General features: G+C 43.5%; 1 protein-coding gene across 1 annotated transcript; it reads right to left on the reverse strand.

Annotated features, from left to right (window-relative positions):
- Positions 1-168: 168 nt before the first annotated feature.
- LOC134408770 (C-signal-like) lies at positions 169-11,738 on the reverse strand. Its single transcript, XM_063141190.1, has 6 exons — positions 11,592-11,738; positions 10,674-10,725; positions 4,668-4,855; positions 3,288-3,446; positions 1,654-1,764; positions 169-288 (listed from the first exon to the last, which is right to left on the reverse strand). Exons 1-6 carry the CDS (start codon positions 11,736-11,738, stop codon positions 169-171), a joined length of 777 nt encoding a protein of 258 aa, XP_062997260.1.
- Between the last annotated feature and the right edge of the window lie 326 nt (positions 11,739-12,064).

Consider the following 12,064-nt stretch of genomic DNA (forward strand, 5'->3'; position numbering starts at 1 on the left):
ATTTAAATAGAAATACAGTATGTTTCTGGTTGAGTTCACAGAAGGAAGAGACAGCTGGAATACAATTGGCATATTTATTGCAGACAACAACAAGGCTATTGGAGGTATTTGCATAGCCCACGGTGGGATGTTCCTCCAGCAGTGCAGACAGGCAGGCATCTGGGTGTTTCACCAGGAAAGGGCTTTCCCCTCCCAGTTCACAAAAGTGCCGTTGTCTTTCTCAGACAGCTGGGCAAGGGTATTCAGGGTCTCTTGCACACAGCGCTCCACTGTCAGGGGGGGCTGTCCCTGGAAAGAGAGAAGGAGTGAGTGACATAGGACTGGCAAAGTGCAAAAAAGAAAAGAAGAAAGGAGCACACTTCATGCACCATCAAAGGCAAATAGTGGGGCAGTCCCAGAAACTGCTCTACGTAAGAAAAGCCATGCTGGATTTCCTAACCGGAAAATAAAATAAAAGTTGTGAACTGCCCAGAGAGCTTCGGCTATTGGGCAGAATAGAAGTGTGATATAGATAGATAGATAGATAGATAGATAGATAGATAGATTATTTATTTATTTATTTATTTATTTATTTATTTATTTATATAGCACCAACAATGTACTTGGTGCTGTACAAAATATACAAATAAAACAGCGATACCCTGCCTAGAGGTTTACAATCTAAAATCACATTAAAACATATGAAGAGGGGGAAGGGGTTCACAAACCAGAAATAAGAGAATAATCATAGTAATAAGAACAGTAGATTAAGCTAAAATACCAAAAGCTATTGAAAACAAATGAGTTTTCAAACGCTTTTTAAAATCTACAATGGAACTCGTGGTACGTAGTTGCTCTGGAAGAGTATTCCAAGCAAACAGGGCAGCCAGAGAGAATGGGCGAAGCCGGGCTAGAGAGATAGAAACTCTTTAGCGGGAGAGATAATAGATAGATTATTTCTTCTTCTTCTTCTTCTTCTTCTTCTTCTTCTTCTTCTTCTTCTTCTTCTTCTGTACCAATAAGTTAATTAACACATTATCTATTCTGACTAGTGATGCCAGCAAACCCAAAATTAGGTGCTTCATTTGTCAAACCTTCTATGTCCGTAATGCTTGTGGGTCTACTGAACTTGGATGGCCACCCAACGAATTTCGTTATTCAAATAGAGACTGATTCTGAGCACCTGCACAACCTGCATGGCTTTTGTCTTAGTCCCGTCAGTCAGGCGGCATTTCCATGCACAGCCTCACATGGGCACTTGGGCATTCCAGGAAGGCTTTCTCTTTACAGATTGCGTTTCAGCCCAGCAGGCACGTCCGGGAATGGCCATGTGACTATACCAGGTTGTGTCACATGGGGGGATCACGTGGGGATTTCAGGAAGTGCCTGCCACTCTAAATGTGAAGACAGCTGTGCTTTCTACAGGCAGGGCACATCAATGAAGAGGAAGAAAGCAGGGGAACGATGCAGCCATTCAAAATGAGATCTTGGAATAATGGAGCACTTTTATCCAAATTCAGACAGAGGAATTCGGAACCAGATGAGCAAATTACAATTTCTGTTGGTTAGGTTTGCCCACTGCTAATTTTGATCCTTCCTCCAAAGTAGGCTCAAGCAGTTGCATATATTTGGTAGCCTCAGTGTGGAGCTGAGATTCCGTCACAAATCACTTACCATTGTATGTCCCAGGTCTGTCTGCACCCACCCAGGATGCAATGCAATGCACAGGATCTTGTCTTCGGCAAATCCCAGGGACTGGCATCTTGTGAGCATGTTCAAAGCAGCCTGGAAGGAAGACTTTATTTATTTATTTATTTATTTATTACATTTCTATACCGCCCAATAGCCGAAGCTCTCTGGGCGGTTCACAAAAAGCTCTCTGGGCGGTTCACAAAAATGCCAGAAGCAGAGAGGTAAATGATGCATCTCAGATCCGTGGCAGCAGGTGAAAAGGAGGCCTCTGTAGGACCACGCAATGTTATTTAATGCTTTCTTGATGGACAGTTTATTGAAATTCACAGCATTGATGCACAACTAGAAAGAAAAAATGTCACTGCAGAAATTTGAGTTTGCCTCCCAAGACCTTTTACTATCTGAAGGAGAACAGGAAATGGCACACCCCCATGCCCAAATCAAGGTGCATTGGATCCATGGCCAGTTAAGACATTGCCAGCTCTTTTTCTCCCCCTGTCAGGAAACCCTATTATTATTATTATTATTATTATTATTATTATTATTATTATTATTATTATATTTCAATAAAGGATAATTTGCTATCTTTACATGACACCCAAAATCTTCTGCCCCAGGCAGCCATTTCACATTCCAGGGCAAGACAATATTGAACCTTGATGAACTCCATTGGACAATTTCTATAGGCAGGAACAGCAGTCTCTCAAAACCACTTCTGGACCCTACCCTCCAGGAATAACCAGAACCACTCCTTTCCCTGAAAAGATGGTCCAGAAAGACAGCAAGTTATCAAAAGCCACGGAGAGATCCAGAAGAACCATGAAAGTACCATTCCAGGTAAAGATAGCTAGGGTAACCAAGTTATTATTATTATTATTATTTATTTATATAGCACCATCAGTGTACATGGTGCTGTACAGAGTAAAACAGTAAATAGCAAGACCCTGCCGCATAGGTTCATCCAAGTTCTTTGGCAACTACCCTATCAAACATCTTGCACAATACCATCAGTTTCTTTCAGGAGAAGCTGATCAGTACCTTCTTCAAGGTAGGGGGAACATTCTCCTCTGGATAATGTTGCCTTGGCCATTAAACTGACAACTTGGGCCACAATCCTTTGGCTGGATCTTACTTACCAATGGCTTTTCTACATGAGGCATTTATCACTGCACTTATAATTCCGTACACACAGTTTATGGGTTCTTTAGACGATGTAGTGACCCTGCAGTTTCTATTCTGTATCTAATAAGCGCTTTTGGCAAGTTTTTTTTTGTTTTGTTTTTTTAAGAGTAGGCGAAAAGTACCATTTAATTGTGAAAGGAAAAGAAAGTATGCCGACCTTTTGTGCATATGCACTTTTGCCACCTAGAGGTTATAGGGGGGAAAGCAGGAAGAGAATCTCTCTTCATGTACTGCTCTGATCTCACTTCCGAGGCGAAAACAAAAGTAAATGCAGCAGATTAATAGCCAACTCATCTCGTCTAGAAAAGCTACAAGATGGGCATGGCACAGTAGGGTTGATTTTGTTTAACATTAAATAAAAAACTCAAAATTCAAACTCATTTTAGTGGTACGAAGGACTGCTCCTATTATTTTCACAACTGGTGGATCCATACCTTGCTGCAACGGTAATTGATGATCTGTCCTAATTCCCACAAATACATATTTGTGATGGATCCGGCTTCACTGGATACGTTGACAATGGCTGCTTTGCTGCAGCTCATCCCTTCCTGGTTTTTTCCCTGAGCTGCCTTCCTCAGCAAGGGCAGGAACGCCTGCAGAAGGAGAGGAAAGATTCAAGGACAGCCACAAACTCTCTGGAGAGAGGACTGGGCTTCTCTTTGCCATGCAAAGGCCACGGTGGGAGGTCCAATTTGAGTCCAGGGAAATACTACGTCGCCTTTGTGGCCCTCTGAGATGGCAGCTCCTTCCAGTTCTGGTTCAATAAATGCTGGCTGTTGGATTTCTGTCTGTTAAGCAAGCTGTTGCATTTTGGTCGTACATGGGGAGTCTATCCAATAACAGACTCTTTCTGAATCAATGCAGCATATAGAATCGCTCTAAGGATTCATCAGAACATGCCTCATGATCCTCTGGCAATTTTGTTAGGCCACTGATGTTGCACATTAGCTCAGACAAAGGAAATAGAACCCGTGAATAGCAGAACAGAAACGTAGGAAGCTGCTTCATATGAATCAGACCATGGGTCCATCTAGCCCGGTATTGTCGACACTGACTGGCAGAAGCTTGGTTGGAGCTGGCAGTTGGGGGGGTGTGATAGGAATGTCGGAAGAATCCAGTCCATGGGAGGAGCTCAGTGAGTTTTCACCAGCTTGGTCCCTGGATGCCAACTCATGGATGCCTGAGCTGGACCAATATGGTGAGCAGCGAGTCGGGCAAGCTCACAGTTCCCCACCCTTTTGTGTGTGTGTGTGTGTGTGTGTGTGTGTGTGTGCGTGCGTGCAAAATCCCGGGCGAGAACATTTAAAGAAATCACAATTTGCACACATTCAGAGCCGGAAATCGTGCAATTGGCGCAAAAATACAGGCATGAATGGGTCTTTGTGCCTTCAATTTTGCATAGATTGTGCTATTTACGGAAAGTAGCAAGCTTTTGCCAAGTGCCTGCGGACCATCTAGCAGCTCGCCCTGCATTCCTGTCGGGGTCAGGCAAACAGTGGGACTCCAGCGAACAGAGCACGAACAGAGCGTGGGGGAATTATTGTTTTCTCTCCCAATGTGAGCCTAGAAGGTGGTTTCTCTACCTTTAGATCTCTCTGCCCACACCATTAGGTTTGCTATGACTATCCAGGAAAACATAACCCTGCCTATGAACCCATCACCAAAAAACAAGCCACAGTAGGTTGTCATGTTGTGCAAGCCCAGACAGCTTCCCACTGGGTGACTTGTTTGTGGGCAACAAGCTACCCTGACAACCCATGATTATTGTAGGGGTTGTTCAACCCATGATGCTCTGGACCGCAGGATAGGCTTACCTGGCTCAACACCAAGGGCCCAACCACGTTGGTCTTGTACACTTCACACATGTCCTCCAGCGTCTCGGATTCCAGACTGTTTAGCTTTCCAATTGCTGCGCTGTTTATCAGAAGATTCAACCCAGCTCCTTTCAGCTTCTCATTGACCCTGGTTGCAGCAGCTCTAATGCTGGATGGCTCAGAGGTGTCTATAGGAGTTAACAGAAAGATTTTATTAAGTGACGGACATGAGCCCATATCTAGTCCTGCAGGCTGCCTAACAGTCTTGCCACACCTCTGTGCAGTGTGCACTCTTCTTGCTCTAGAAGTGCAAATGACTGCGGATGAGTTTGCACAGTATTTTTATATGGTCAAATTATTGCATCCCATATAGCAAATTAAGTGCATGGCATACAGCAAACAAAATGTGTGTAATGTGCACATCGACAAGCACATGTTTGCCAGTCCAAGTATTTATACATATATGAAGGGGGAAAAACCTTACCATCCTAGCAAAGCATAGTAGGAAATGGATTTTGCTACTGTATAATATGCAAAGTCTCCCTGTGAAGGGTTGAGGTAATAAAGTCAGGCCTTAGAGTGCTGTGGCTTTCTGTTGGGATAGACTAGCATTTCTCTAGTTAAGATTCATTTCTTCAAGATTGAAACAGTACTTTCTGTTTTGGGGGAAGAAGATATAAAACAATGAGAGAGCCAGACAGGGAAGAGAGCCAGAAAAGACCAGAAAAGAGCATGAGAAAGGAGCAGAAAGAAGCAGCCTGAAGAACTTAGGGTAAAAGAACTTGCATCTTTGCAACTTTTATTTCCTTTTAATGCCTTTTGCATCCCTCAGCTCTATTGACTAAATATCGTTAATTGTAATTTGCTTGTTTCAATATATTATTAAACTCTTGTGTTAAACCTAAAGTGTCTACTGTGCCAATGTCCCCACATCTACAGCCTAAACCCCATATTATTGGAAGAGGAAGGTGAAAGAAGGCAGATGGGACTCTTAAGGAAGCAAGATATCCTTAAAGAGTTGCTCAAGGGTCCAGGCCATAGAAGGAACCCTGACACACCCTGGATTTTTAGAAGCTCCAATATTCATTTAATTGAAGAAGTAACCTTCTTAAAATGCACATGAAATGTTTGCTCCCTATTGTGGGAGTCCAAATAATAAAAGCTGATTTCATATAGTCATGGCATGTCCTGCTCAAATATTTTAGACAATACTTGAAAGTGCACATCCCAACCTCATCTATAAAGTTATACATGAACATTACAGGTTAGCTTTTGGATGACTGTAAGATGTACGTTTTTAGTGCAACATAAAACAACGACATGATATATTTCAAAGTTCAGTTCTTTTTTTCCTCAAGTAGTAAAAAGTGGATTTTAATAATGAAGACACTAATCTGCAATACAAGTTTGAATGCAAAATTCAGATTCATTTGGAATTGCTTTCAAATTTATGGCTGTGATTTTGATATGAAGATGCCTGTTCAAACCCTATGGTTGCAAATTAGCTTTTCAGTGGTTTGTTGTCGTTTTTGTTTCCAAACACCGATAAATAAAAGACAGAGCAAAATATAATATGTAAAGGCAAACAAGACATGCAAAAGAGAGGGGGGGGAAAGAAAGAACAAAACAAATAGGAAAAAAAGAGAAAAATGTACTTCCAATTTTCTCGTCAGCAAAAGTATGTAACAACATATATTTTTCTTACTCTATCACTATCAAATCCAAATCTCTAATATCTCGCTTAACATTTTCTACATTATTGGTTGAATCCACAGATGTACAAGTCATCTCTTTCTCGTCCCTTCATAAAGTTTATAAAAGGTCCCCAAAGTTCAGTTCTCAGCAAGAAACATTTGGCAAATTTCTTCAAATCAGTGTCGTGGATTTCCTTATTCTACCGGCCAAAACACCAACACGACACAGGTAACATTCTCAAACATAAAGAGCTTTACTTTGCAAGTCAGAAAACACACATCGCCATGGAGCTACCTTCCACGCCAGGAGGCGGGAGGGAGACTGACCTCTGCCTCGAAAGTCTCTGTATTTATAGTACCATGCAAACAGATTGCTATCCCCCACGACCCCCCTTTATATCTTCGAAGGTATATACTTTGGTGGTGGTTTCTCGGGACAGCAACTCCCATCTCCCATTCAAGGCTATAAATCCATTATGTCCGTTGCCACAGCCATGCACATTCCTCTAGCTTGTAGGAACGGGCCCCAACGTTCCAGAAACTCTAACTACTAATCCCATTTTAGGAATTCTACTCTAATTGTCAGTAACAGACACTTTAACATATAACAATAGATTAAAATCCATTAAACATATTAAAATCCTTAACATCAGCAAAGCACCAGAACAAATATTTGATTCGACTGTTTTTAAGTATTGGGAAGAAGCACAGCTCAGACATCTCAGCTTCCATACACCCCTGTCTCCTCTCCCCGGTATGCTTCTAGGACCCTTGTTGGACCCAGAGCATTCTTCTGAAAGAAAAGGGAGAGGTCAGGGGCAGCTGGCGGGTGAAGCTCTGCTGCGTCCTCAGTTACCACCCAAAGTCTGTTCTTGTTGTGTGCATTTTTAACAGAAAAGAAGAAAAGCCGCTCTCTAGTGCAGTTGTGGGCCTGGGAGGGGCCTGGGGGAATGACCTGGGGAATGCAGTCAGGTATGGCAGGAGGGGTTGGAAAGATCTGTGTGGTGAGCAGATGGAATGAGAAAAGTGTGTGTGTGAGAGAGACAGAGACAGAGACACACAGAGATAGACAAACAGAGAGAGACAGAGAGACAGACGAAGGGAGGGAGGGAGTGTGTATACGCATGTATGTTTTGGGGTGAGAGAGATCCTGAAAAAGAGAGGGAAATTAGTGATTGGAATGAGTGGATCTTGGGTGAGTGAAATGTGACCGGAGAGAGTGTGTGTTCAGGGATGATCCTTAATGAAGGTATGGTGGTGTCAAAGGAGCAGGTTTGAGTTTCCAGGCTCAGATCGTACTTCTGCCATACCTTCAGGAACCTGGGCAATTTATTTGTTTTAACCTCACTAGTTTGCGGTTCTGTAGAATCAGCTTCAATTGGAGCAGAAATATGCAGATTCAAAGGAGTACATTTGCCTTTTCAGGTAAGACCTCTGCCTTGTATCAAGGCATACTGAGGAATTCCTGCATTGGGCGTATACTTCTTTTTTCGCCTCTTCAGTTTCCATCTCTTTGAAACAGGCATTTTATGATGGGCTGTGACCAGGATGGCAGCCATTTTGTAACGGAGTCCATGACATTCTCTCAAAAATTCCAGTTGTGACCACCAGCCCAGAAAAGTTGGAGACCCACAAAGGATGTCTTCTGTTATTAAGTTCAACAGGTGCTCATGGTGAGAAAAATGATTTTTCTAATTGTTATTCTGATTCATATTCATTGCATATTCTAGAGGAGAGGCAAAACAATGGTGCAGAACTACGGGATGCTTCAAACATGAATCATAGAATCATAGAATAGCAGAGTTGGAAGGGGCCTACAAGACCATCGAGTCCAACCCCCTGCTCATTGCAAGAATCCACCCTAAAGCATCCCTGACAGATGGTTGTCCAGCTGCCTCTTGAATGTTCTATAAATGCTTATAGAACATTTGAGATTTCTTTTTTCATTTGGCTACTCAAATTTTGAGGACTCATACTTGAATGTATGAAGTATTTCCATTAATGTGCTGCCTTCATAGGCATGTGCAAGGGGTGTGCCAGGTGTGCCCAGGCACACCCTAATGTCTCAAGCAATAAGCACTGAATTGAGGGGGTCATTGAGTAGGGATCCAGATGCAATGGGGATCCAGATGCAATGGGAACAGTCCTCCAGTTGTCCTCCAAACGCCCTCTGTCTGCTCCGCTGCCTTCACCCCTGACAGTGCCTCATTGCTCCTGGCAGCAGGAGCAAAAAGGAAACGCTCTACCAGGAGCCTCTCCGCTACAAGCCACTTTTCAAAGAAGCCAGAAGAAGGGACCCCGAAGGCTAATACCGTATTTCTTCAATTCTAAGACGCCATCGATTCTAAGACACATCTCATTTTTAGAGATGTTTATTTGGGGAAAAAGGGCATCTTAGAATCGAAGGAATACTACTTCCCTCACCGCCCAGCCAACCTCCCCCACCCCCTGTGCTTTCTTCTAATGGTTGTGTCCTTTTCTTTTTTCCCTCTATGCGAGAAGAAACCGCCGTTTACGCGGGAAGAAGGGGGGCATTGAAACAAAGAATAAACAATATTTTTGGGCGGGGAGAGAGAGGAGAAGACGCGATTAAGGAGCTAAAACGCTTCTCTCTCCAGTCCCGCGTCTATTTGATCGGTTCCGTTTAAGGCGCTCCAAATTCTCCATAGGATCCAGCTCTTTACTTGTCGGTGCACCAGGGGACGACGACACGTGAGTAAGTCCCGTGGAAATCGATGGGACTTCTGAATTAATTTAGGATTTCCGAAGCACCTTCTGGACTAACAAAAAACCAGGCGCTTACCCTCCCAGCTCCTCCTCGCTCGCATGGCTCGCGGCTGCTGCAGGAGCTTCCTCTTTTCCTCTTACCGTATTTCTTCGATTCTAAGATGCCATCGATTCTAAGACGCACTCCATTTTTAGAGCTGTTTATTTGGGGGCGGAAAGTGAGTCTTAGAATCGAAGAAATACGGTATCACCTTGTAAGTCCTTCCTCTGGTCAGTGTAACTACAAAGCCCAACCAATGCTGGGCTTGAGGGTCGTCTCTTCATCCCCCCTTCCATGCAACGGCTCTCCCGTGGTCAGGCAAGCTGAACGCGGAGTAGGGCATTGGTGTCTACAGTGTTTAATAAATAAATGAATGAAAATAATGTCCTTTACAATTGAGCATTCAAGGAATGATGGCCTTTAAACAAAATGAAAAATAAAAAATTACCAGGGTGAACACCCTAATGAAATGTGCTGCACACACCCATGGCTGCCTTTTAAAGTGCTGTGAAACCTCTGGTGCTTGATCTGTGAATGCCCTTCCCATTTTTCTCCCTCTCTCAAAATGCTAGAACCCGGGGTCATCCCATGAAACTGGTGGGAGATCCTGGACAAATAAAAAGAAGTACTGTATTTTCTGGCGTATAAGACTACTTTTTAACCCAGGAAAATCTTCTCAAAAGTTGGGGGTCGTCTTATACGCCCAGTCATTTTCTGGTGTATAAGACTACTTTTTAACCCAGGAAAATCTTCTCAAAAGTTGGGGGTCGTCTTATACGCCCAGTCATTTTATACGCCGGAAAATACGGTACTTCTTCACACAGCACATAGTTAACTTATGGAACTCACTACCACAAGATGTAGTGATGGACACCAATCTGGATGGCTTCAAAAGGGGGTTGGATAAATTACTGGAGGCAAAAGCTATCAATGGCTACTAGCCCTGAGGGTTGTGTGCTATTTCCAGTATTCGAGGCAATAAGCCTGTGTGCACCAGTTGCTGGGGAACATGGGTGGGAGGGTGCTGTTGCACCATGTCCTGCTTGTTCATCCCTGGCCGACAGCTGGTTGGCCACTGTGTGAACAGAGTGCTGGACTAGATGGACCCTTGGTCTGATCCAGCATGGCTCTTCTTATGTTCTTATGGTGTCCCTCTGAGTAAACGCAGGCGTTCCTCTTGTTTTAAGCGGCTTCATTTTGGATACATAGCTGTTGGCACTCATCACCTGAGTTTACTATTAGAGGGAGTGATTAGTGTACCTATTTGTTCATTATACACAGTGATTGGTAGAACAATACTGAGTTTATAGTATATAACAGAGCAAATCCTTCTTGTGTATATCTGCCTGACGATGTTAGCGTTTTTGCTATAGTACCAGATCCAACCATTGCCCAAGCATATCTTGACTTCTGACATTCTAAGTAAGCAACACAAATGGGAAGTCAACAAACATTTAATCAGCACAAAAGGAATTTTGCGAAATGCCTGGAATCTCTGCTCTTGTCCCTGCATAAGGGGTTTTGGAGACCCAGCCAAGAACATACCCAGTGGAATGATCTCAATTCGCTGGTACTTGGCAGCCAAATTCTTCAATTCCTGAAAGATACCAAAGTCAGAGACCTATGATGCAATATCAAGGCATGAAGAGATGGGATAACCTATTATAGGAAGGGAAGGTCAGATAGAAAGAGGATAAGACCCATCAGCTTTCCATTTTCTGCATCCAATGTTTTGGCTCTGGAAAAGAGTCCTTCAGAAAACATCTCAGCTTGAACATTCGTTTTCCAAAGAGCCCTGCTCCAAGTGGGGAGTCATAGAAGAGTGAATAAGATCACACAAGTATGTTTCAAGGAGGAAATAGAAGTTTGTGGGGAAACTTCTGGGAAAAATCCCACTCACTGGTCTCATGCTCATAGTCAGTTACCCAGAAGAAAAGCTGAGCATTATTCTTTGTTTAGAATATGTTCTTACAGTCAGTTAATACACATTACTTATTCTCATTTGCAAGCTCTAAGGCTGCTCCATCTCCACTCTCCCAATACCTTTTCATAAGAATAGGCTTATCATTCCTAAGCACTTTGACCCAGACGGAAGTCCAACCGAGCGCAATACGATTAACTACTGGGTATTATTTCAGTCATTTGTGCATTTCAGAAAATTTACTCTAAGTTATTCTTACTATTTCCAACACATAATATGATAATAGGTTATCAGTTCTTCCTTCAGCTACTCCGATTGGCTCCATTGCTACTCATTCCTCCCTAATTCTGCAAAGGAAAGGGTGCTGGAAACATGTAAAAGGGCAACTAAGCTGTGTTCAAGTGAACTCTCCCCAAAGTACCAATCCTACCAGTTTAAAAGCCCCGCGAGACACCTCCATCGCCCTGGGCACAATCTCCATGGCATGGACAGGGGGATCCCCAAGTATTAGCACCCATCCCAAGGTACAGCCAGGAGCTCACCTGAGTATGTGGCCCCTCTGGATTTCGACAGGTAGCAAAGATCCATTCTGGCCGGTTGCTCTTCTCTGCCAGTTGCTTGATCAGCTCCAAACCAATGCCTCGGTTGGACCCAGTCACTACAACACTGTGCATGTTCAGTGTTGCCATCTCTCTCTCTCTCTCTCTCTCTCTCTCTCTCTCTCTCTCTCTGTTACTTTCCCAAATGGCCAAACTCTTTGGCAGTCCAACCCAGTCTACATTTAGCCGCTGGCTGCTCCACCCAGGCTTACGTAATATCCTTTGCTTTGGTTCAATCAGGGGTCTATATGGCAATAGTGCTGTGTCAAACACCCACCTCCAATGCAAACAAAAAAAGAAGCCAAACTGGGGATTTTGATGTGGGGTCACTGCAAGAAGCTGGAGAAGGATGGCTTGTTGCCTTGCTGGGCAGGGAATTTGGCAGATGAAGAAGAAATCGGGGATCTAGAAGCTCC

This window comes from Elgaria multicarinata, chromosome 14, assembly GCF_023053635.1.
Source record: "Elgaria multicarinata webbii isolate HBS135686 ecotype San Diego chromosome 14, rElgMul1.1.pri, whole genome shotgun sequence".
In the NCBI taxonomy this organism is placed as follows: domain Eukaryota; kingdom Metazoa; phylum Chordata; class Lepidosauria; order Squamata; family Anguidae; genus Elgaria; species Elgaria multicarinata.